This window comes from Labeo rohita, chromosome 9, assembly GCF_022985175.1.
Source record: "Labeo rohita strain BAU-BD-2019 chromosome 9, IGBB_LRoh.1.0, whole genome shotgun sequence".
In the NCBI taxonomy this organism is placed as follows: Eukaryota; Metazoa; Chordata; class Actinopteri; order Cypriniformes; family Cyprinidae; genus Labeo; species Labeo rohita.
In genome coordinates this window covers 26860883-26887345 of record NC_066877.1, presented here as the reverse complement: position 1 = coordinate 26887345, position 26463 = coordinate 26860883, and the positions used below count along the sequence as shown (strand labels likewise).

Genomic DNA, 26463 nt, shown 5'->3' with positions numbered 1-26463 from the left:
CATCACTTGTGAAAATTACAGTCTTCCTAGTCCGTTCTAAAGTCTTAAACAAGTAACGCTTATTAATGCTGTGATCAGTTGTTTTTGTAATATTTTGATGATTTTTTTAAAAAAATACTTAATTTACATGGCTGTGCTGTAATATAAACTTAAGATTTACCTATTAAATTAAAGCTGCGTAAGTTATAGAATATGTTATATCATGGCTAAACATGTTCCTGTCCAGCAAAGAGGTTAGTCTGATATGATCTGATGGACGATCTACATCAGATGAGGCATTACTTATTTTCACAGCTCGCTTGCTCTGTCCAAGCATTTAATTTTAGACTTATATTTCAATAGAGGGACCTGAAACTCAGTGAAAACATAGCAATTTTCACACTTTGCATGCATCTTTTTTTTGCCTAACCAGGAAGTTGTCACTTCCCTAATACTTCACGAGACAATTTAGAAATGTTTTATATAAAACGTGTTTTATAGAGTAGTGCATGGTAATATTCACAGTTGCATTCAGTTCAGAAAAGCTAAGCTGTAAAAGAAAAGTGTATCATTGAGAAATCGTACATTTGTGTGTTTTTGCACAGCAGCTTGTTTATGTCCCAGAGATACTGGTTTACTGATTTGGAAATTAAAAATGTATTAAAAAAAATGTCGACATTGAACACCCAACGTTTGTACCTTGGTGTTGTATAATTTAAGAAGCAAAACTGCACTACGCAGTTTAAATAATTAAAAGCAAATTATTATATAATTTCTTGGTCACTCATTTCATATTCTCTACGTTCAGTTTCTCTGTATACTTAAATATTCACTGCAGTTGTTTAAAGAAATCTAGGCAGAAATGTTTGTCAAATTACCTTTTTACAAAAAACACAGTTGTATAATACAGAATCCTTCATTTAATTTATAACTCATCTTTATTTTACAGTTCTGCCCCCTGAATATGGACATGGAGGCGTCGAATGGCTATATTGCAAGTAAGTACATTTTAATTTTTTTGCGTATGTCAATATTTAAGATTTTTTAGCACATGCGTTGAAAGATATTTTTGAGGGGTTTTATGCATGTTTCAAAGTCACTAAAAACTTTGAAGAGTGTTCTTTATTACTCATGTCTATTGCTTGCATTTAGTTTCATTTGTTTATATTTTCGTCAGTGTTGCCTACTGTAGAATTCTTTGGTAGGGGAGCTAATTGGAGACATTGACACTCAAACGGAAAGATAATAGCACAGTAAAAGTTTTACTGTAATCAATCAGAGCACATACAGACCTAAAATAGTCAAGCAGTTCCGCCATCACAGTGATTTTATCATGTCACCTGCTTCTCTCATGCTTGGTTGTGTGTATATACACACTTCATTAGGTTTAGACTTGAGCTTATTGGTAATTGTCTTTTTGCTTAAAATGAGCTTCACATATTTGGTTTATCAAGGAATGCTTTCGGTTTGAATAACATGGTTGTTCAAAAGCGTAACTTTTTTGCATTGTAGACATATTTTGTTGCTTTATTTTGCACGTGTATTGATTTATTTTAGATATGTTATCTAAATCCAACAGCACTGTGGGAGTCTGTCTGCAGCTGTAAAGCCAATTCTGCTTTATGAATATGTGCAGTAGTCAAGCACACTAGCTGCCCCCAAGATCCCGTTCAAAAGCTAACTGCATCGACTCTTGGCTCCTCTTGAGATTTGTTATCTGGACGGGGCTTCAGTACCAGGTGCACAGTGGTACCTTCAAGCCCGTTAACTCCCCCGGCAGATTCCCTCAGATGGAACATGCTGATAAAACGTCCCTCATCTAAAAAATTCTTGCAGGTGTCTTGGAAAATGAAAAGTTTACAGTTTAACTTGGTTCCATGCACTTTTAAAGGCATTTTCCTTTCTTAAAGGGCTTGCTATATTTAAAAACAATGAATGAATACCGATCCACACCTTGTTTTTGAATAGCATTATCACATTTCAGAAAGACTTTAAACAGTGTCTCAGAAGTGTTCTTACAGCAGAATTTTGCTTATTTTCAGATCACTTACACATTTTCACCCTTTCTTTAAAACCACTTAGTGATAGTTTTCCCATTTTGGGAATAGTCTAAACAACAGCTTGTCTTAAGTTTGTCCATCTCAGATCACTGACTAATACTTCAACCTTTTGTACAGTAAACTGCTATTGATATGCTAATAAGACCTCGTCCCCTTCAGCTTGTCCTTTTAAACAAGAGCAATTCAGTGGTGGCAGGTGGTGAGGAGCGTGAGTGGGAATGTGTTTTGTGTTTGATGTGGAAGGATGGTTTGGAGGTGTGTAGACGGACAGGATAAACCTGATCCATGCTTGAACTTTAGCATCTACGACATGCCACAACCAATCACTCTCTTTCCTGGGAGAAGCGATCCTGTTTAAAACTCCTCTTTTTTTTTTTGTCAAGTATCGCCTCTCTGGCACAGAACCTGCCTTCAAGCTCCACCCTCACTACTGGAATAGAGCCGGCGGCAACCATGATGCACAAATCACTTCAATGCCTTATCAGCCATCGAGTTTAAAAATAATATTTGCATATAACACAATACTATGTATAACCACAGCAATTTCAAATAGAAATTTAGCTTGTTTGTCTTCATCCAGAACGTTCAAATTCAAAGTGACCGTATTTATTTGTATTATTTATCATATGTGACCGGGGACCACAAAACTAGTCATAAGGGTCAATTTTTTTTAAATTGAGATTTATACATAATCTGAAAGCTTAATAAATAAGCCTAGGACAATATTTAGCCACGATACAAAAAAAAATCGAAATATTGGGGAAATCACCTTTAAAGTTGTCCAAATGAAGTTCTTAGCAATGCATATTACTAATCAAAAATTAAGTTTTGATATATTTACGAGTGGAAATTTACAAAATATCTTCATGGAACATGATTTTTACTTAATAATAAAAGAAAAATCGATCATTTTGACCCGTACAATGTATTGTTGGCTGTTGCTACAAATATACCTGTGCTTCTTATGACTGGTTTTGTGGTCCAGGGTCAAAACTACAAAAACTATTTGTAATTTATAGTTAAGTTGAACTTTTCGACATCCACTTTTAATGCTTCAGCCAATACCTGATGATTAAAAGTCTTTTTTGTCCCTCACCAATTATCCTGTTTTACTCTAAAATCATTATAGAAGTCACTCGTGTTGCGTGTCACGTTGACTTTAACCCGTGGGCCACTATTGAAAACACCCCCAATTATTTTCCTCATCGATCCACTAAAAAAAAGGTGCATGGAACAGTCCATTCTGTAGGTTGCTGTTTGATTGGTGTACACACAACTTCAGCGAGTGAGTGAATCGGGATCTGATTCTGACTCAGCAGTGTCACAGGCCAGACCTGTAGTCACTCCAGTAGTCTCCAAAGGGCCTACGGATTTTCAGCATGCATCACTACACGGGGGAAGATGGTAGCCTTATTAATATAAACCGTATGCTGTAGGCCGTCATTACAAGAGAGCTCTCAGGCCATCAACAATCATATGTGTGGGAATGTCAGTGTGATTTGTAGAACAAATTAAGCAAAGTGGAATCATTGTAAAACTGCGCAAACCACATATTAAAGTGCGTCAGAGATTGTTCGTAAGATAGCAGAGCCAAGCAGAGACTACAAGACTGCGTAATTGGGAAGCTGGACCCAAAAAAGAAACAAATACAACATTTTTTTTACAGAATTTATAATATACTACCAATCAGAAGTCAATAAGATATATATTTTTAAGGAATTAATACTTTTATTCATGAAGGATGCTCAAAATGGATCAAAAGTAACAGTAAAGACATTTACAATGTTGGAAATGATATTCGTTTTGTGTAAATTCTGTCCTTTTAAACATTCCATAAAAGAATCCTGAAATGTTTCCACAAAAAATATCAGGCAGTACAACTGTTTACAACTTTGATTATAATAAAAAATGTTCTTGAGCAGCAAATCAACATATTAGAATGATTTCTGAAGGATCATGTGACACTGAGGACTGGAGTAATGACGCTGAAAATTCAGCTTTGCATCACAGGAATAAATTAACATTTTAAATATATTGCAATTAAAAGCAGTTGTTTTAAATTGTAATAATATTTAGCAAAATTGCAGTTTTTACTATAGTTTTGATCAAATAAATGCATAATTGGTAAGAGAAAGAGAAAATTTTGTATGTATATAGCTATAAATTCATTTTAAAGTCTTTAAACATACACATGGGAATTATTTCTTCGGTCTTGTAGCTTGCGTCTGGCTTTAGAAATGATATTTATCATGGTTCGGTTTAGATGTGGGATAAGAGAGCAGTTTCAGTCGCTACTGTACAAGAGTTTAGTTTACTCTCACAGATCTCTTTCCCTGAGAACCTTTCTCAGGCCGGGAGGCCATCAGACACAGCGCTCTGTTATGGAAAATCCTCCCCTCGGCCGTCACTCAAATCGGAGCGGCTGCTTGTTTCCCGTTGCCAAGGGACTGCCGGTTACCTGAGATTTCCCTCAACCCCGGCACCGTAACCGGAGACGGGCTTTGGGATTGTGTCATTGGCTGCGTCTCCCTGAGTTGCTCTCCCTGTCAGAATGACAGTGTCTGTCTGCCAGCATGACAGAACAGATATCAGTCGCCTGATATACCTCAAAGGCCCTCATTTACTGATTCATTTACAAATGTAAAACTTTTATAGGGCATGGAAGCTAAAATAGTTCAGGGACTGAAAAAGACCTGTTGATTCACAAGAACAACACAGGCAAATTAATCATTAAAAATGCCATGAATACTGTTTTAAAGCTCTTTGGCTGACTGACTCTGCTACCCAACAAACCTGTTTGAAGGAGGGACTGACTAGATCTAGTACACTGGTTAGAGATAGAACAGCCAGCTTAACTGTGACATCCAAGGTACTTTCCAGTCATAAACGTGGAGTTCAAGGAATGATCTAAACTGTAATACCGCCCTTGGTGGTTGTGCATATGCATAATGCAAGCATTAAGAGCTGTCTACTGTCGTTGCTGTTGTATTGAGTGTTTGGCTCTGGAGGGGTCAGTGGGTAACGGGATCAGGGAGCAGGAATCGCTCCCCCTGAGTGGACGCCCTGAAGCCGTATTATTTCCCGAAGCCGGTGTGCGGCCGGTGCCGAGAGATGAGGAAATCCAATCTGAATCTTAAGGATGTGGCTGAAAGCTTAACAAGCTCTCCCCACATGAGACGATGGCACACCGTCTCTATAAACTGAAGTGTTGAGCTGGTCACTGACCCTGGAGAAATTTCAGCTCTGGTAACAGAGACGGGTGCTATTAAAAGCAGTTAGTGTATACAGTACCTGAAAATCATTGGATACCTTGATCTCCTTTACTAAGTTATCAGCGAGTATTATGCAGGATCATAGAACATTTTAAATAGATCTATTAAAGTATTAAAGCATTAAGTACAGAAAGTGAAAAAGCAGTTGTGTAATCAGTCTGGTTGATTCAGTCATTTTGCTATTTAATAAATATTACTTTAAATGTGACCCTGAACCACAAAACATGTCTTAAGTAGCATAGGTATATTTTTAGCAATTGCCAAAAATACATTGTAATGATCAAAATGATTGATTTTATTGATTTTTTTTTTCTTTTAAGCAAAAATCATAAGGATATTAAGTAAAGATCATGTTTCATGGAGATATTTTGTAAAGTTACTACCGTAAATGTATCAAAACCTAATATGCATTGCTAAGAACTTCATTTGGACAACATTTTTCCTCAATATTTATTTTTGTACACTCAGATTCCAGATTTTCAAATAGTTGTATCTCAGCCAAATACAACCCATACAACAATGGAAAGCTTATTTATTTAGATAATCTCTTAAATAAATCTCAGATATCTCAATTTAACACTTATGACTGGTTTTGTGGTCCAGGGTCACAAATATTAAATCACATTTTGAGTCAAATCATTTTTTTTTTTTTTAATTAAATCCATTTATTTAGATAGATCCCATCTTACCTGAAAAACATTTGATTCACTAACTGTTATATTTTGCTGTAAATATTTTATATGCATTATTAGATTATGCAAGTATTATAGAACGCAATTAAAAACATTCCGTTTAATAAATCTGTTAATTTGGATGAACTGTAGCATTAACCACATTTCTTAGTTTATCCAATTGTTTTTTTGTTTTTTGTTTTTTAGATTTCAGGTAGTATATTTAAGTTTTAGAGTAGCAAACAAAAAGTGGTAGGAAGCAGATTACAGTAGACTTGAGTTTAAACAGAAGCAAGGTCATCTTTCTTGTAGATGATATAGTAAAAATAACATTATTTTATGATTGGTATACAATATACACTGACTAGGTGAAAATGTATTAACCAATCAGCAGTTGCTATAAACGTACAAAAACAGTATTCAGTAGGAAGTTTTGAACAGTAACGTACAGTTGAAAGTAATAAATGACAGTAAGAAATGAATGTAGACGAGTTTTTGTTGCAGTTATCCTTTATTCCGTTTCATCTTTGACTTGATAATCTCCAAGTGCTGCGATTATGAAAGGTGTTCCTTGAACTGTCTGCTTGTATAGATCTGAGTTCAGAGCTGCATTTAGCCACAATAGCTGCGCTGCCTGGAGCAAGGCGATGTCCTCAGTGCACTTGTTTCTGTCTGTCTCCTAGGTAACGGCGACTGCTCTCCCAGGAAGGAGAACTCGAGAATGCTGGTGGACCTGTCGACCAGCACACCCAATGGCCAACGTTCCCAAAGTCCTGATTCCCCAGCTGGTGAGTAGGCCTGTTTTCTAACAAGTCCACTCCCTGCACTATGTGTTCTCATTCAGTTTTCTTAGATGCAGTGCATTGATTAGATTATCTCAAAGGGATAGTTCGCCCAAAATGTGTCTTTTGTCATGTCGCCTACTCACCCTCATGCACTCTCAGAAAAAAAAAACATTAGCCTAAGGTACAAAAGCTAAAAGATACTCATATGAACTTTGGATGGGATAGTTCATCAAAAAATGAAAATTCTGTCAATAATTGCTCAGAACACAAATTAAGATATTTTTGATGATTCCAGAGAGCTTTCTAACCCTCCATAGACAGCAATGTAACTGAAATGTTCCCAGACCCAGAAACGTAGTAAGGAGATCATGGTGGTACTCTTGATAATAGTGGAGGACAGTGAAGTGGAAGAGAAGAAGTTGTTGTTTTTGTAATCTTGTAGCTTCGTAAAATTATGGACTATTTGAACGATGTCTAGGTGAGTAAGTAGTGACAGAATTTAACTTTTAGGTAATCTGACCCTTTAAAAGTGCCATTTAGGGTGTCATTTACTTTCAAACTACCATTTAAGGTACTAATATGTACCATTTACGGGAGGTACAAAGACCTTTTAGCTTTTGTACCATAGGGTACCGCCCCATTGACAGCTTTGTACCTTTTTATCCAAGCTTTTAAACTTAATGACTACAACCTTTAGGCTTCAAAAAGGAGGCAAAATTCATAAATATAGGCCACATGACTGTATCTAAAGTCTTCCAAATCATATATCTTCATATGTAGAGAGAAGGACGTTTTAGTCACTCACAAACATGCCAAAGAGAGCTAAGGCAGAAGTAATGATCTCTGTTTTTAAGTGAATCATTCTTTTGACGTTTTTATAGGAATCACTGATTCAGTTCATAAAATTTGTTTGAATGGTTTGTTCGTTTGTTTCAACTCACTGAATCAAAGATTCAGTCAGTAGTTGTCATGTTAACAACTTCTTAAGAAAGGAAGATTATCAGTAAATACTGAATTGATCTGTTTTCACACAAAGCTATCATATGGCTTCAAAGCATTTGATATATAGCACTCAAGTCATATTTACAATATTGTCAGAAAATTGTCATTTTTGGTTAACTATCCCTTTAGCATCGGAATAAGAAGTACAGTATCTCACTTTCTGTTGCAAAAGATCTGAAAAAGGAGAAATGAGTGAGCATCAGCTTGCAAGGGACAGAGGAAGGACCTTTATCTTGCAGTATGAAAAATAGAAGTTGCAGCTTTATCTATGATACGACGGGATAGGCACAGCCTTTGACATGTCCCTTCCTCAAAATCAACTGCTGGTTAAATGGAGGGCTCGTCAGCATGAGAATGCATACTGAGAAAAGAGAAGCGCTCGCCGCTAAGGGATGGAGGTGCAGACCATGATCCCAGATGGAGATTGTTCTTCTAGATAATTTGATGGTCATGTTGCACAGGATATTGAGAAACATGTTACTGGTTATAGAGAAGTATAACCTACACATAAAGTTTAGTTATCCCCATCCTTGCATTCAAAGGCGGAAGGATGCACAGACTTGACTGTAAGGGTTAGACATTGCCTATTGCAATTAGAACTTTGTACAAAGGTGGAATTTTAATGAAAAGAGACCTGACGCATTATTTATGCATCTATGTCGGTTTACTCTGCTTTTGTCATGTGAGCCTGTTAGCCGCTGGCTCGGGTGTATGTATCCTCAGCACTGAGTGCGTTTTGTTCTCATTCATCTCCTTTGATCAGTTGATGATGAGAATGCTAAAGGATTCTGTATGTTGTCCAGGCAACCATTTCAAGTTCACTCAGCTGCAGCCATCATAGACACTCCATAACGTGTATGCTAGAGATAGTTAAACCACAGGCAGCTGTTTTCTAAGGTCAGTAATTGACAGAATGGATATAGAAATTGGAAAAAACATACGTCTCGGCACATTAAGGTAACGGCGTTCGATTGTGATGTGTTGACAGGATTGCACCGCTTTTGCTGTGGGTATAGAGCAAGTTTTTGTGCACGAGGCTTGCCATTCTTCATGCGAGTCATACGTGTTTTTTTTTTTTTTTTTTTTTTTTTTTTGAAAGTGAAGATCTCTTGTGCAATATTAAGCAAGTACGCTTGTAATACTTCGTTGGAAGTGCCAGCGGGTGAAGTGAGGGTTATCGTGTGGCGCTGCCGCACAGCACATATCTTTCAAAAGCTCTGTGAACCTTGTGTGTGAACAGTTTGTAAACTGAGATATTCAAACAGATGTGATAGTAGTTTTGCTAGTCTGTGTTCTTATATGTATTGCATTGTATGCAGGGGATTTTCTAAACTGACTTGAATGGGATCTTACCTGTTGACACCAGGGTGGGAGTTTGTATTGCATGAGTGTTTCAATAAGTCATGTGCTCTAAAATGTGCAATTTAAAAATAAATAGATTAATTACCATATATTACCTAAATATTTTTTGAATAATTGAGATTTTTTATTATTATTATTATTATTTTTTAAAAGAAGTTTTGTTAACACTTAGTAACACAATGAGGTGTCATTTGTTAACACTGGTTAATGTATTAAATAACTTTAACGAACAATGAGCAATGCATTTATTACAGTATTTATTCATCTTTGTTAATGTTAGTTAAGAAAAATAGTCATTCATTGTTATTTCAACTCTGATTTTAATAATGCATTAGTAAATGATGAAATGAACATTAACTAAGATTAATAACTGCTGTTGCTCATTCTTAGTTCATGCAGTATTAATTAATGTAGTTAACTAATGTTAACAAATGAACCTTATTTTAAATTGTTACCGAAGTCTCTTCTGCTCACCAAGGCTGCATTTATTTGATTAAAAGTATAGTAAAAGCTGTTATATTGTGAAATATTTTTACAACATAAATAAGCTGTTTTCTTTTTCAGTATATTTAAAAATGTAATTTACTCCTGTGATAGTAAAGATACATTTTCAGCAGCTATTACCGCAATCTTCAACATCACATGATCCTTTAGAAATCATTCTGATGTGCTAAATATGATATAATATTCCTAATGGATGAATTAATGGAGTTTACCTCACACTGATCAGACTGATCAGACTTTCCTTATGGATTTTATTAATTTTTCTTTCTACATTCAATAAGATGAGTACAAGTTGGCAAAAGGTTGCCCTAGGGAGCACAACGACAAATTTAGCCGTAGTTAGAGTATTCAACGGTCGATAATCAGGAGAAATTGAATACTATGGGCAATTTGCTTTGTAATTTTCACTAAGATTGCTGGAGGAAAAAACACAATTCTGACAAATCACAAAGTGTGCTACGAAGTGTGAAACACATGTTTACCTCCTCAGGGAAAACTAGTCCCGTCCGAATAGTGTTTATGAGTGATACTGCTCTGTTGTGAGCGTCTGCAAAAATTGGGAACCGCTGACCTTTTTTAGGGGGATCAGAGAGATTCAGTCATACGCGCAGACTTTGACTCAAATCTAGTGAAGCAGCAGAGCAGTTTGCCTGAGGGACAACACTCACACGGACGGGAAAGACGGAGGTGACTCAAAGCTTAGTCTCAAGCTCTCGCCCAGAGATTAAACTCACGGTAAAATTACAAACAGGTTTGTCTGGATGGCGCAGAAAGCTGCCTGCTCTTTTTCCACCAGTCGTGAAACCTGGAGAGTGTGCGTGGTTGAGACGGAAAACTTGAGGGCCGGGCTGTCGCGTGTTTACGTGTCGCTATGTGTTTATACGTCCCTTTGCATGTCTATTTTTGTCACGCTCTGTGTGTCTGCGCGTGTGGGGGTGGCCTCCCTGGAGGTGTTCGACAGCCTGCGCGCTGCGATAAAAGGAGAGGCCCAAACAGTCCAGACCAAAGCGCTGGCCCACCTCCTCTACATTGTCTCCCACTGTCAGTCATGTAGAACTCCACCTGCCCACCGTTTGCCTCACTACCCTAGAGACTACAGCTGCGTCTGTTTGCTGTCATCCCGATGCTGTTATTGTGTTGGAGGACAGATTTCTTGGTCACTGCGCTGTCATAGTAACCAGTGATTTCAAAAGAGTCTTAATTCTCACTTTAGCTCTCGATCATGTGTATGGAAACTACTGCAGCGCAGTGGGCGATGAAGGCTGACTTTTGTGTTTTGTAATGTTTGAAAACTCATTTAAAGGCTTGAATGCTTTCTTACAGCACGCACAATCAAACAAGAAGAAGGTGCTGAGGAGGAGACGGAGAGGAGGCCGGATGAGGCGGGTCACAGCGGTGAAGAAGGCTCTGGATTGGAGGAGCCCATGATTGACAGCCCAAATAATATACAAGATGCTGGGCCAGGAACAGAAGTGCAAAATGAGACGGGGATAAGACTGCCAAATGGTAAATATAATGGTAAATAAAATATATATTGATTATATATGTCTCTGTACGTGTGTGTGTATATACATAGAATATATAGAAGTCAGCATGCACAAGTGTATTCATAAACAACAGAAATCTTTATGGAAAAGTCAAAGAATTATTTTAGGATGGTAATATTTTTTTAAAAGATAGGCCAACGTTAGCACCATAATCCATCAATTCACAGTGCTAAATTCATTGTGACACTTCTCAAGTAAGTTTCGACAGAACACATTTCACTGACTTCCCATTAAAATAGCATAACCCTTTCGTGACCAAGGCTTGTCACTCATGCGTTCTTCCTTTTTCAGTGTTAAAAGGGTGTGGAGCGGGTAGCTGTTCTGTAAGAAGACAATAGTTAAGACTAGGAGTTATTCTCAGGGAAAACATCCCAGGAATCCTCCACAACCTGTTCCCAAGCCCAGGGCTGACGTTGATACTGCCAGACAACACGCTAACAGGACAGGGTCATATTTCACTTTTCCAGGTTTTCATGTCCGCACACAATGAGAAAACGTTCAACTAATCAAGCTGGGGCAACGTGCTGAATGCGGGGTTAGAGAAACCGACGACTGAAACTTCTGTGTGTCCATCAAATGTGTGATTTTAGAGTCACCGGCTATATTTAGAGCGGGTGCTCACGCAGCAGGTCTAATGCATGAGTAAGCCAATTAATTCTACATAATTAGGTTGACAATGAACAAAACCTGAAAATTGGATCTAATATCTAATAGATTTAGCATAGTTATCATAGTTGTGTCATATTTTTTAGATCCTTTAGATCCTTAGGAGTGCTCATCTGGTGGCATTGGCAATGATGGAGGTCACATGGTATCATTTACGTAAAACTATGTTTAACCAGCAGTTAGTGTGTGTTATTCTATGGTGGCAATAGAGCCACCATAGATGGGTGATACTTTTAAAAATCATATGTAATTGTTTTTTACAGTTCTGATGACATTATAATAGAGAACTGTATATATATATTAAAAAAAAAAAAAAGTTTAATACGGGTGAATCTTTTCAAACAGAGAAACATAATTTGAGTCAAACTACCATTTTAGCCAGATAACAGTCAAGATATTCTTAATGACATTCAAGATATGCCTTTATCATCTTTTTTTTAACTTATTAATCAACCATTCAAAAGTTTTAGTCCAGTAAGATGTTTTTGAAAGGAGTTTTCTATATGAATATATTTTAAAATGTATTCCTGTGAGGGCAAAGATGAATTTTCAGCAGCCATTATTCAAGTATTCAGTGTCACATGATCTTTCAGACATAAGGTAAAAAAAAAAATCTTATTATTTCAAAAGAACTGCTTTTATTTTAAATAAAAAATATCATAAAATTGTAAATGACTTAACAGTCACCTTTGATCAATGTAATGTATCAATGCTAAAAGTATTCATTTCTTAATTTTTTTTTTTTTTTGAATGCTGCTGTATGTCGACAAATTTAAAATAATTTTATTTAAATTCACCAATATAAACCCCAGTGTGTACCTACCCTAGTGAAAAATATAGTAAAGTGTATTTAAAATCCATTTATTTCATGCTAAGTATACGAAAAAATACATATACATATTATGTACTTAATAAAAATACCCCGCAAATGTACTAATTTTGCACTTTAATTGTGCGGAAGTACTGCTGAGGTCCCAACTAAAGATATACTTAAGTATATCTGATTGTGATAAAGTGGAACTATTGCAAGTATACTTTAGGTACACTTTAAATGTTTTGCATTTAAAGAATGATATTGTTACAAGATCATACAGTCGTCATCAATAGTGACATTAAAACATATTTTAGGCTTAATATCAAGAAATGTGCATTGTGAACAAGTAGTATTTCAAATAAAGTTTAATTACAATTTTTATATAAGTAAGTCTCGAGCGATATGTCATTATGTTAATAGACTTTTCAATAATCAATTCTCTGAATCAGACAGTTTGAACCAATTCATGAAAAGGAATCAAACTCCATATTTAAGATATGCAGACATTTTGGTTTCAGAAATGAGCTGATGGTTGTATATATTTTAATTAGACTAGTGATTAGTGTAAATACAATTTATTTTTTTATTTTTATTTTTTTACTGCAGTTTATATCAAAGCCACTATTGAAATGTCTTAATGTTGCTTCATTTTATATTTTTATATTAATTTTATATATCAGTCAACCCCAAGTGGTAACAGCAGTCCCTGCATGTGCTATGTGGTGGACAGTCTATATAAAGACTCAGCTACGCTGAAAACACTGCAGTATTTATGTTTTTTAAGATTAGCTCAGCCAGTGATCAGCATGTGTCTCTTGTTCGTGACTCTGTGCATCCTCTGTCCATCAGGTGACCGGCCGTTCCAGTGTAACCAGTGTGGGGTTTCATTCACTCAAAAGGGCAACCTACTGAGGCACATCAAACTCCACACGGGAGAGAAGCCCTTCAAATGCCCGTTCTGCAGCTACGCTTGCCGCCGCCGTGACGCCCTGACCGGACATCTGCGCACACACTCAGGTCAGGCTCCCACAACTCTATGCAACTTCTATAAGAAGACACATGTATGGGCGGTAGTGTGGTTATTAATGTGTGTCGTAGTCTACAAAAACGATTGCGGTTCTGTGCCCACAGCTGACATGCTCTGGAAAACCCGAGCAGAGCTGTTCTGTCCTGAGGGACGTGTATAGAGCAAACACTGCGGTTAGGCCACCTAGGACATGCTGCTGTGTTGCCTGCAAGTCTTGCGCTTCACCAAAGGAAATGCTCTCTGTCAACCAAAGGGAAGTGTCGCTTTGGTGAAGCATCACTCTCTAACCCACTTTCATATCAGCCCACCATCAGTTGTCTAGTCCTCATCGTTGAAGATCCGGGTCATATGATACTATCAGCGCTCGGCTCGGGACTTCACGAGCTGTTGCTCAGGGACGGCTTGGTTAAAATGCACAGGGAGAGCAGGAGCGACCTATCACTCTCATCGTGTTTTGCTGCTTTTCTTCGTCTTTTGTCATTTCCTGTTTTGCAGCTCTAATCACAGCGCAGGGATAGCGCAGTTTTTTAGGCCAGGCAGCTTATGTCTGTGGTGTCCTGTTTTTGTGGGCAGAATTTATGAAATAATTCTTAAAGACATAGCTGCATTTTGGTTTCGCATATGCGCCAATGGTCGTGGGTTTCTGGGGCCGATGACCACTGTGTGTTTTTATTCACACAATTGACTGAATTTCTGTTTCTCATGACTTGAAATTTTTTTTAAAAATTAGTCTTCAAATCGATATATTAAATACACTCCCGTCGTTAAGATTTTAAAATGTTTTTGTTACATTTCTTTTGATTAAATATACTGTAAAAGCATATTATAAATTAAATTGTAAAATGTAATTTATTCCTGTGAAGCAAAGCCAGATTTTCAGCAGCCATTACACCAGTCTTCAGTGTCACATGACCCTTCAAAAATGTTTTTTTTTCAAAATGCAGCTTTTGTAACATTATACACATTATAAATGTCACTTTTGATTGATTTAATTCATCATTACTGAATAAAGGTATAAAAAGCACAAATGCAATCTTGCTGACTACAAGCTTTTTATCATTAAATCGTGCCTATGCGTGAATTTCATTACAAAACAATTTATTTAAAACTTCTTTTGTGGTTACTAAGCACTTCCAACTAGGGCGATAATTATCGCGCGACATCAATTTCCTCGATAAACGATAACAAGAGTTTGATAAATGATCGATATAATGTTAATGGTGCAAAGGTGGACCGAAAAAGCGCTAGTCATTTGAAGCGCTAGTCATATCTCGGTTTAAAACCAGATAAAACAGTGTGCGCAACGATACAGTCAGAAGGGATTTTAATCTACAAATCGCCATCATTTACCATAGATGTACTGTAGTAGCACTAACTGCACAGGGGTATTGTGTCGAATTTTATTATGTTATTAATGTAGACATGTATTAAATGTTTTAAAGGAGGAGCTATAGCGTTTATGCATTTATACTAGCCTAAATATGTTTAGACTGCTGTTACAAATACCTAGAAACCATATTACATTTTTACCATGGTACTGAGGTGCTATATTTGTGGTTTTATCTGTTATTATCATGATCTAAATGTATGCTACTATGAAAGAGCTATGGTTAATTAAAAAAAAAACCCTCAAACAGTCAGTGTAATTAAATTTACCATTTAAAAATGAGGTTGCTACAATTTTTACAGATATTACTGATTTTGCTAATGAAAAAAACATGAAGTGTTTGTGACCATAAAGAATAGTTTAAAGCCACAATTACCTGTCTGTTTTTTACAACTTTTACATTGTAGCAAAAATCTGTCTTTAAACTTAAAAGAAATAAAAAAAAAATGTTGTTTATCATGATAATTATCAATATCAAGTAATCTGAAAAAATATATATATATATATTTCATGATAATTTTTTTGGCCGTATCGCCCAGCCCTACTTCCAACTGTCTTATTTCGTAGTTTTGATGACTTGACTATTGTTCAGTCATAGTCATGATACAGAACAAGTAGGTGTATCCAGACTGGTAGTATAGATTCCCCATCGTTTAATAACTAACTAACTAACTATGCAAAATTTGTGGTGTGTGTGTGTGTTGTGGTCTATCATATTGATATCAAATGTCAGTGCGAGAACTTTTACCACCAAAGCCTACGCACCAAACTACCTCAGTATATAAACGGTTGTGGCCGATGAGAGTCATTAACTCATTTGCACATCCTTTTCTAAAGGCATTGTAAGGAGATGCCACAAGAAAGCTTTGTTCTACCACAGTGTGAGACGTGTAGTCGTTGCAGGAGTCGTTTTAAGGAGTAATTCAGGGACGTAAGAGGTGACGTCGCCCGGGGCGGTCTCGCCCTTTTTGCCACAACTCCATCCCTGCTCCGCAGTGACCCGTCCGCCTTCCCGCCAGCCACCTCAGTTAGAGCGGAATGCAAGTGACTTAGCAGGTCTGACGGCTTCTTGTGCAATGGGCGCCACATGAAAGGCCTCTTCCTTTCTGGCCCTTGGCAACAAGAGGATTGGTGGCAAACAGCCCAGGAAAGTTACGTTGAGAGAAAGTCAAAACGTGCAAAACACTGGCTATCCGATCAACGACAAATGGCTGTCGCTGGAATCCATATGCATGCACGCAGACCACAAACGTGCTCTAAAAGATGAAACTGAAACAGCATATGTTGCACCACAGTTTTAGGCGTGTGTCATAATGTTGGAGACTTTGCTTTGGGTTGCTTTTGGCAGCTTAGTAAAATAAGAAACGTGAGGTGAGTGGCTAACGTTTGATTCTGGGAGTGGATGCTTTAAGCTGGGTGCATGTTTAACTACCAGTTGACTAAGTCGAGCACTTTTGCTGATGCTCTACAATTGATAGGCATTTACTTGAAATGAAATGTCATCCTCATCTCACTGTTTCCTGTTTTCAACCCGAATGGATGCGGTTTAGAGGGCTTTAATGCAGCACTATGTGCATGAATTTGCATTTGAATAAGTGCTTAGACAGGGATTTTTTTTCTGATTCGTCCAAACTTTGCTACAGGAACTCACAGGGTTTTGAACAGCTGCTATTAATCAATAAAACCGCTTGTTTTATACAAGTTTGCATGTTTGTCTTCATCGCATATTAGCGTGATTGCCTGTCCCAGACTTTGCAGTTTGCAGGTGCTTTTGACAGTTCACTGAACCAAACAATTCAGTTCTCTTTTTTTTCCATTTATAGTGTCGTTTTGTCAGTGTGGATGCACTGTATCCTCTGCATGTCTGCTCCAAATCATTTCTGATGTGCTGTCATGCACACACCTAAATTTGTCTCCTGCCTATTAGAAATATTGAAAGTGTGACAAAAAATGTCACTTTCAGAGTTGTCTCATCAGGTGAAACTGTTTCCAATACAGTCACCCACTGACATATAAAGACCCCAAAACTTTGACGTATAGATGTCTGCCCCAGATCCCTTGATTACCTGACATTTACACAATGACATAAAGAGAAAAAAGACTATTTAAATGTCATAATAATGATAAGCAAATGCAGTCATTATTCACAGCTGATGTGGTGTGACAATTCACATGAATGCAATGTAAGCATATATATTTGTATTTTATATGTATTTTTAAATATTATTTTAGATGTTTTTATTTTATTATACTACGTTTATTTTATTATAAATATATTTTTTTATTTGTATATGAATAAAATGCATTTATTATGCATATATTTTTTGAAATATAATAACCTGTTATTTAAAACAATATTTTAATATTTTTAAATATTTTATTTTTTATTTCATATGAATAAAATAGTTTTTTTTTTTTTAATATGTTGTTAAAATTTGTTAATGTTGTATTTTAATATATATTTGTATTTATTATATGAATAAAATACATAAGTATTTTATAATACATTTTAGTTGTAATTTAAAATAATACTTTCAAATAATTTATTTAATTTTTGTAGTTTTATATGAATGAAATACAGTTTGCATATTATTTTATATTTTTATATTGTGTATATATATATATATATATATATATATGAAGAGCTCAGATGCAAAAGCCTCTAAATCCATCTGACGATTTCTTTAAAATTAGCATTTTTTCTAGCTACTTTGTATGGGTTTCTATGTAAGTACTGTATTTGATGTATGTATACTATGGATGTATACTATGTGTCAGGAGCTTTTTGGACCGAGATGGCTTTTAGCTGGTTTTGCATCTGAACTCTTCATATATATATATATATATATATATATATTTTTTTTTTTTTTTTTTTTTTTTTTTTTTTTTTCTTTTTTAATTAGAGCTTAATTTCAACCCACTAGAATCTGAACTTCAACTGTTTTAGTATTGTACGATACATTGTATTCCAGGCGAACCAAAGCTATTTATTGTGTTGCTGTAATCCATCCTTTCCCACAGAAGTGACAGGGCCTCGGTTGTTTGACATGCGTCGTACATGTGAAAGGTCACTTCACAGCGTCTCAGTCAGGAGCTGTCTCACTTTCACTGTTTGCTTCAGACTGAAAGCACTATGGCACTTTGAAGAGGGTTACCGAAAAGTGTAGGGGGTATTTTTACAATTGGCACACTTTTACAGGTAATCCCACAGGCTTGCTAGTAACAGGTGTGAATTTTCATTATTTTCTCACGTGCAGCAAGTGACTGGTTAGCTGCGCTCATACAGTATGACTCAATTCACTAGGCTGTTTTGTTTCACTGCCGCGCTCTTTATGAATAATTCTGAAAGTCCCTTTTACCAGAGGATTGACCACAGAGCTGACAGCAGCCCCTGTCTCAAATTCAATTAGGTTTTTGGCTGACATAACAGAACAGCGCAGACGTAACGGTGGGCTATGTTCCGATTTGATACCGATGAGTGAATGAGAAAAACTTGACAGATAAGTGAATGACTCAACCAATTGATGAATGAAGCTCGGAATGAATCGATGAACGAATGGTTCCATTAGCTACTGGAAAACTGACATCTGTTTCTGGAGGCTAAGCATCGTCCTCCTCCTACTCTCCTCTGCCCACGACGGAAGGACAAGGTGCTTGTTCCTTTTGCAACTTTCTTGGGAGGTTCTGTCCCGCATTATCGCCCTTGCACTGACCTAATCTGAGTGGAACTGACTGTGAATCACTTCACACCTTATCCGGCTGAGGAGAAACACTCACTCTGTTTCTGTTTAGCGTTCAAAGAGACTTTCCGAGTCATCGCTCGTGGTGCCAACAACAGATCGATGACGATAAAACGATATCAAATACTACTACTATAGTACGTAATTCTATGGAGCAAACCCCCTCACCGTGCTGTAGTGGTTGCATCATCACGAAAATCTGGCTGTGCCCACTTTCTCGCTTACTCAGTTGGAGACTGAAACTCGATTGTGTGAGCGGTCTGAATGAGTTATTTTACATCTTAATACTTATTTTGCTACTCTTTGATGTCTTTTTAGTGGGCAAACCACACAAGTGTAACTACTGTGGGCGGAGCTACAAGCAGCGCACGTCATTGGAGGAGCACAAAGAACGGTGTCATAATTACTTGCAGAGCGTCGGCATGGACTCCACCTCCAATCCTGGCCCGTATCCAGGTGAGTGAGTGGCTCATGACTTCATTGAGAATGTAAGATGAAGGTTTTCCGACTCATTGATCTAATGTTATTGTGACTTATTGTGAAAACGTCTTAGTGTTCCGCAGCTGGTATGTTTATTGGAAACAAAACAATATTAACTACTAACACAGTATTGCTACATTTGTGGGGTACATCTTGTTGACACCAAGCGGTCAAGGTTTTGCTGGTTTAACATGGTTAGCCCCTGTGTTATCTAGTGCTATTGTGAAATCGTGTTGGATGACACAACGGTGTTCCACAAAGCTGGTATGTTTCTTGAAAAACCAAAAAAAAAAAAAAAATGAATTACCAACATCGAATTGTTTATGGGGTACATTTTGTTGACACCAAGGGGTTTTGCTGGTTAGCATGGTTAGCCTCTACTGGTAGATGGTCCGAACCACACCATCTGACAGCAAGAAGCTTCTTTCTCCATTCAGAATTATCATTCTAGGTAAAATCCGAGTTGTCTTGAAAGCTCCAGAAAAATGAATTACATTTAGGGCTCGAAAAACAACCTGGCTGTGAAACTTTGACATTCGTGCTAATGACTAGTTTTCTCCAGGTGTTATGGACCAGCTTTGTTGATAAGCTGAATCCTTTTATCTTTTTCCCAGGGGAGGTACCAAAGGAGCAGAGGCCGCTGGAGTCTGCTGGGATGACGGCTTTTGACCGGCCTCCTGTAATTGAAAGACTGCAGGGGAATGTGGGTAAACGGAAGAGCACCACGCCACAGAAGTTTGTGGGTAAGTGTCACCTCAGCAGTAAATGTGGTTGAATCTACTGTATGCAACGCACTGAGCTTCTAACTTCTACCAGTGCTAATGAATGCAGGCAGGTCACATGACGCAAGAAACGTTTTCAACCTCACAAATAAAGTTAGTGTATGTGCATAATGCAAAAAGTTGTCTGCGTTGCTTTAAATCAAGAAAGCTTGTTTAAAGCACATATATCTGTTTATAACTTTTCCATCACTTAATTATCATTTCATAAATTACTTCCAGCATAATCACTACAAATGTACAAAAAAAACTGATTTTAGTAATGAAAGGAGCAACTGTAATTGTATCAGGCAAACAGGGCTGGGTTTTGTGAATTAAGCACAAGCCATTATAGGCCTAATTCAGAAAGTCTGCTGCACTGGTGCTTACAAATAAAGACAATAGCTTATTTAAATACAGCACAGTATTATTTCAGAGCATTTAGCGCCTGGTTAAACTGGATTGCTGGTGGTTAGTGAGTAACATGCAGGTTTTGGAGCTGAAATACCACATGCAACCGTTTCGTGAACGCTGAGTTTCCACATGAAGGAGCAGAGAGCAAAACTCGCATTTTAAAAAGTAAAGAGATAGTTAAATTGTAATGGAAGATCTCTTAAAAAAGATAAAATATATGCACACAATCTGACACATTAAACATGATTTGAAATGAAACTCATTACATGCGTCGTAATGACAATATCTGCGGAAATCAAACTGAGTATTAAAGTGAAAGAGAGAAAAAAAAGGCATGAGTAGGAGTTGTTTTTTTTTCATTCTGTGGTTTTTGCACACCTGTAACTTTGCCATTGCTTGTACTGACTACACCAGAGCAGTTTACCGCATCCATATTATGCAGGGGTTAAATTTTCTCACTTCGGTCTCCAAACGGGGCTTTCCGTCATTAATGCAACAAAGCCATAGTAACAGTGTTATAAATGCACTTTTTACAGTAAATTGCAAGGTTAGTTTTTTTTTTTTGTCAAATTGGGAAAGTACTTTGAGGGTGTTCCTAATGTATGTTTTCTGTTAAGGTGAGAAAATGGTTCGCTATTCGTACCCCGAGCTGAACTATGAGATGGGTCCTAAGTATGATAAGGAAGCTGAGGTGATGCACGCCCAATTGATGGACCACTCCATTAGCAATGCCATCAGCTACTTGGGCTCCGACTCCTTGAGGCCTGTTGTCCATCACCCATCCCTCTCCATGGCCGAAGTCCTGCCTATGGTGAACCCACTCTTCCATCCCATGTACCCGCTCGGCCCGCGCATGGACCGTCCCAGCAGTCGCGAGGCTCCTCCGCTGCCCCACCCGAACCCAGAGTTCCCACACCCGACCAACGGCGCGATTCCCTTGGTCAGGCCCAAGAATCCTCAATTGGCCCGAGATGGGTCCCCGTGCAACAGCGGACAGGATTCGGCCGATTCGGCACGGAGCAGTCCTCGAGACAAGCTCGGAGGCGCCGGGCCCAGGACGAGATCCAGCCCGGGGTTCGGCCGGGCGGAGGAAGGAAGGGTGATCGACGCCACCCGCATCGCCGCCAGGGACGGCGTCCGTGTCTTCGGCCGCGAAGGCCAGGAGCTGAGAGTGTTCCAGTGCGAACACTGCCGCGTCCTGTTCCTGGACCACGTCATGTACACCATCCACATGGGCTGCCACGGTTACAGAGACCCGCTCGAGTGCAACATCTGCGGCCACTGCAGCAAAGATCGCTACGAGTTCTCCTCGCACATCGTCCGCGGAGAGCACACCTTTCGTTAAGAATCCCAGTCAGTTTACTGCAGACGGCATCAGTTTACTGCCGAAGCATTACGTGAGCACCCGTCGGCAGATATATGAAGGTTTGGGTCCAATAGAAAGTTTTCATTTTGGAGCTGTTTTTTTGTTCTGGGTGAGGGGATTTATGTTGTGAATGTTTCGTTTTTAAGTTTTTGTTTTGTTTGTTTTTTTTTCCACCCCACACACAGTTTATTATTGTATATGTACTGAACCTTCCAACAGAGCAGCTATGTGTTATCTAAAGTTGTGAAGTTCTTTCTCTTTTTTTGTCATCTGTATTACCTCGATGCATGCTGTCATTCCTGTTTCACGGACCTTGATCAATATTACAGGTAAACCGAGCAACCAGAGGACCACTGGAGAACTAAACCACTTCGTTTTGAATATGAAAAAAGACTTTGATTCATAGCTTCTTTCTGCTGTGGCTTCTTAGTGCCTTGCTGAAGTTTCCAACGGCACGGTTTTGCCTTTTATGGAGTGTTTTGTATCTCTTTAGCGTCTTTTCTCATCGCTCGCTCTCTTTCGATGAAGTTCCGGGGCGAACGAAATGAAGCTTCGGTACTCGCGCTAATGTACTCATGCCGGTGCTATTCTAGTTTGGCACAAATCTTTCAGACACATTTTAATGAAGTTGAAGACAATCCCCCTCGTGTCTCGTAGATTTTAACGGGAGACTTTTGCAGATGAGTTTTCCACGCTGTGTTTTGCTGCTGTCGCACACTTACTGTCATCTCTTGCATTCTTATGCACTTCGCTGAAAACAGCACTGCGACATGCCTTGATAAACTTGTTTTTGCACTATAAGCTTGAGGCCTTGGGCGAAAATATGCTATTTCCATGCTATTGATAAAGCAAACAAAGGTTAGTGTGTAGTTTAGCTAGTATTTTGTCATCTGTGATTCAACAGGGAACAAGCCTGCACCTATATTAACATGCTTTAACAACAGGGTTGCCATACTTTTGATTGAAATCTGTGAATTTCATTCAGCCTTCAGACCAAATGCCTCATTATTAATGCCTCGTTAATCAACCTCCTCTGACTGTCTTCAGTGTTACAGCACAAACTCAGAACTAGAGTTTAGATTTTATGATGTTCTTTTTCAGTCAACTAATGCATTTTTTAGCCCATACATTGACCTGTGTGTTTTTAGTGGACTTTCTTGAGCTTTGATCTGAAATATGCACTGCATAAGCATTTTTGGTTCGACTGTAGTTAGCTAACACATTGTTTTGGTAACAGAACAAGGCAGATCTTTACAAAACAACTTTTATAGAAGTTAGACGACTACTGTCGAGATTTCATCGCTAACCCGAACTGCACAAGAGCTTTAAAAGATAAAACATGGTTTATTAATCAGACAATGTTTCACCCCCTCAACAAATTTCCCATACTTGATGTAGAGACTATTTTCACGTTGTTTTCAGGGCATTGAAATCAGTCGTCTGTAGACTGTTTTGAATGTTCACGTAGCCGTTTATTCTCCTTTCCTGTTTCTCTTCCCTTCTTTCATACTTTTTGTCTTTTACTCAATGTTGATGAATATTTACATTAAGAATTTTGTAGCACAACCATAAATCCAGCTTTAAAGTGTACAACCGCAGCCTTCGCAGACGTTCAGAACCTCCCTTGCACATTTGTTGGGCTTTTATGTCAGCGCTAAAAGAGCCTTACATCACTATCAGACTTTGTTGCACCTATTGTTTTATAAAGCTTTGCTTTTGTCTTTTCTGCTTTGAGAACAACTCCAAAAAACTGTGAATATGCCCTTTAAACTATTATGAGGAAAAAGACTTAAAAGGCACTGATGGAAATGCATTCATATTGTTTGAACATGTCATTTTATTGTTCTTTAAAATATCGTCTTGCCTTTTTACACCTCCAAAAAAATGTCACAAATCACACCTGAAACGTTTTGAAGAATTTTATTTTGTTCTTGTGAAGCATGAAAATCTTTATGGAAATCCTTTTTTTGTCACATGCAGGCATGATATTGAATGTGCTCCATAATTCCAGGGCATTTTATAGAATTATTATCAAAGCTTATTGTATATTACACTTTTTTTTTTTTTTTTTTTTTTTTCAAAAAAAGGAACAAGGTGAAGGAAATATTGATGTAAGAATATGTTTACAACCCGAATGAACAAGAGCACATGAACAAAACGTGTTCTTTTGAGGAGTCCACACACTTTTGGCAGTGGAGAGTACTTGAAATTACGAGAAAGGCACTCTAGAGTCAGGTTTCACTTTTTACCTTAAAGTGTATGGGACTGCTATTTTCTCATCTGTGTAAATATATATTTTTTTGTGAGCGAAAGGTGTTTTTTAACTGTACTTATTCACTGTGGACCTAGCGGTAAGACATGGGTTTGCAGTGTATTTTTATATAAGTGAATAAATGTATGAATTATATACAGTATATTTTGGTAAAAATGTTGAAAGGGGATTATCTTTTGCTGTGTGTCGGTTCGCTTTTATTGGGTTTTCTCAGGTACAGTGTTGTCAAAAATCTTCTTATAAGGCATTTGTATGGAACTGTTGGAGAGATTTGAATTAATATTGAATTGTTTAGTACAATTTGACTTGAAATCCAAGGTCAAATATAGAAATAAATGAATATATAAATATATATATTTTTATTTTTAAAGATGGACATCTTATAAGTAAGACCAAGGTTTACTACTGTAAAACTCTTTGTAAGGTTGACTTTTGTAACCTTGGCATCTTTAAGGAGTGTGTCGTTTTATGTTGATTTTTAAAGCATGGGCTTTTCTGCATTAAATACTGTCATCATCTGAACCTGTTGCTGTCTGTTCCGCTCTTTTCCTTCTCATTTTCACACAAAACTGTTTTCACATGGTTGTGTGGTGTTTATATTGTTGCTTGTGTGAATCTCTCGATCTTGTACTGAGAATAGATATGTGGTCTTATATAGAATGAGGCCCACCTTTTTTTTTTTGAAGGACTTGTGGTTTCAGTCAAAGGCCATCTTTCTTCTTTCCACTGCCCCTCTCCGGTTTGCAGATATGCTCAGCAGCCAAGATGTCAGACCAACAAACACATGCAGTGTTACAGGAAAAACCAGCAAGAGACTGATACTCTTACTGGGTGATAAAGAAAGCAGTAATTACTTTAATTTGCATGAATAATTTGAATGTAATATACACTGCCTTTCAAAAGATTGGCATTTTGTAAAGACATTAATACTTTAATCCACCAATGATGCATTAAAACAGATCAAAAAAGATTTCTATAAATGTTTAAAAAACACTTTGTATAAATTTTCCACATAAATATTAAGTAGCACAACCGTTTCAACATTGATAATAAGAAGAAATGTTTCTTGAGCACCAAATTAGGAATATTAGATTGATTTCTGAAGGATCATGTGATGGTAAAGACTGGAGTAATGATAATGAAAATTCAGCTTCACCATCACAGAAGTAAATTACATTTTAAGATATAATAAAATATATGTTACTTTAAATTGTAATAATATTTTACAACATTGTTGTTTTGACCGTGTGCATTTTTAAAGGTATTAGATTGTGCTTTTATATATGGATCATTGGTTTTGCAATTTTGTGATTCATTTATAAATTAATATTTAAAAGTTATTATAAACCAGATAGTTTGGGTTCTGGCTGCTGATTAGTCTATGTTTCAGTTATGCTAAAAGGCAAAAGTATGCCAAATTTACTCAATAAAAGCAGTTTTAAAGAAAACTTGTCCCTGATATTTTTTGTTCTGTTAACCTTTGTATAAAACAATGAGGCCCCCGAGGCTGTTTGTTATGCTTAACCAAAGCGTAATCTAACACATTTGTACCTTACTGCTTCATTTTAATTGCCTTTAATTACTATCATTCAAAGCTTTCTGACAGACAGAGTTTTGACTGACAGGTCAAGGCAGGTATTATCTACCTGCAAGCGTCTGCTGGAGCAGGACGTTTAAATGTTTTATCTGGACACAGACATGCGATCCTGTTTATTTTACACGGGATGTGTTCTGAGAAGCCCTTGAGGGACCTCTAACAGCGCTGAACCTGCCGGGGCTCCACCAGCATTGCAAAAAAGCTGCTTCTTGTCACAGTCTGTGACCTTTGCTTTGGCTCGTGTGTTTCTTGAGTGATGCTCCAAATGCCAGGTGGCGGTGGGTACCTCCTTGTCTGTGGCTTTCTGTGCAGCAACGCTGGCATCCCCTCTACCTCTCAAAGTCCACATGCATCAAAGTCCTGCTCGATTCTGTGCGCCCACAATGTCAAAGCCCCCCAGAGATGCGTGCAGTTGCAGAGAGATGATAGAGATATGTTTGCGTTGAAGGGGCTGTGTTGGTTAAGACACGATTGCAACAGAATATCTCTAAACCTCCACTCAGCCCTTCTTATTGTTTGGGGTTTTGTCAGTTTGCTACTGTCTTTCTCTCTCTGTGTCTTTCTTTCTCTCTCTCTCTCTTTTTTTTTTTTTTTTTTTTGAAAGGTTGCTGGCCTGATCTTGTCTGAACATGACTCATATCCTTAACGGTGAAGGTGAGCTTTATCTCTTCAACAGATTTTTTTGCTTAGCTTTGATTTTAGGAACACTGCCAATGCATTGGCTCATACAGGCAAATCTTCTAAACACACAATATGAGAG

At 37.6% G+C, this 26463-nt stretch overlaps 1 protein-coding gene across 3 annotated transcripts in view; it reads left to right on the top strand.

Annotated features, from left to right (window-relative positions):
- The window catches only part of ikzf2 (IKAROS family zinc finger 2), a 29737-nt gene extending 4032 nt beyond the window's left edge, over positions 1-25705 (top strand). For 2 of the 3 annotated variants that reach the window (XM_051119541.1, XM_051119540.1), the window contains 7 exons: positions 929-977; positions 6666-6770; positions 10959-11153; positions 13512-13679; positions 19135-19272; positions 19911-20039; positions 21086-25705. In XM_051119541.1, the coding sequence (XP_050975498.1) occupies positions 944-977; positions 6666-6770; positions 10959-11153; positions 13512-13679; positions 19135-19272; positions 19911-20039; positions 21086-21813 (1497 nt within the window). In that variant the 5' untranslated portion in view covers positions 929-943 and the 3' untranslated portion in view covers positions 21814-25705. The remainder of the gene's footprint in view (positions 1-928; positions 978-6665; positions 6771-10958; positions 11154-13511; positions 13680-19134; positions 19273-19910; positions 20040-21085) is intronic. The other variant, XM_051119542.1, reaches the window with a different exon arrangement.
- The last annotated feature ends 758 nt before the right edge of the window (positions 25706-26463 follow it).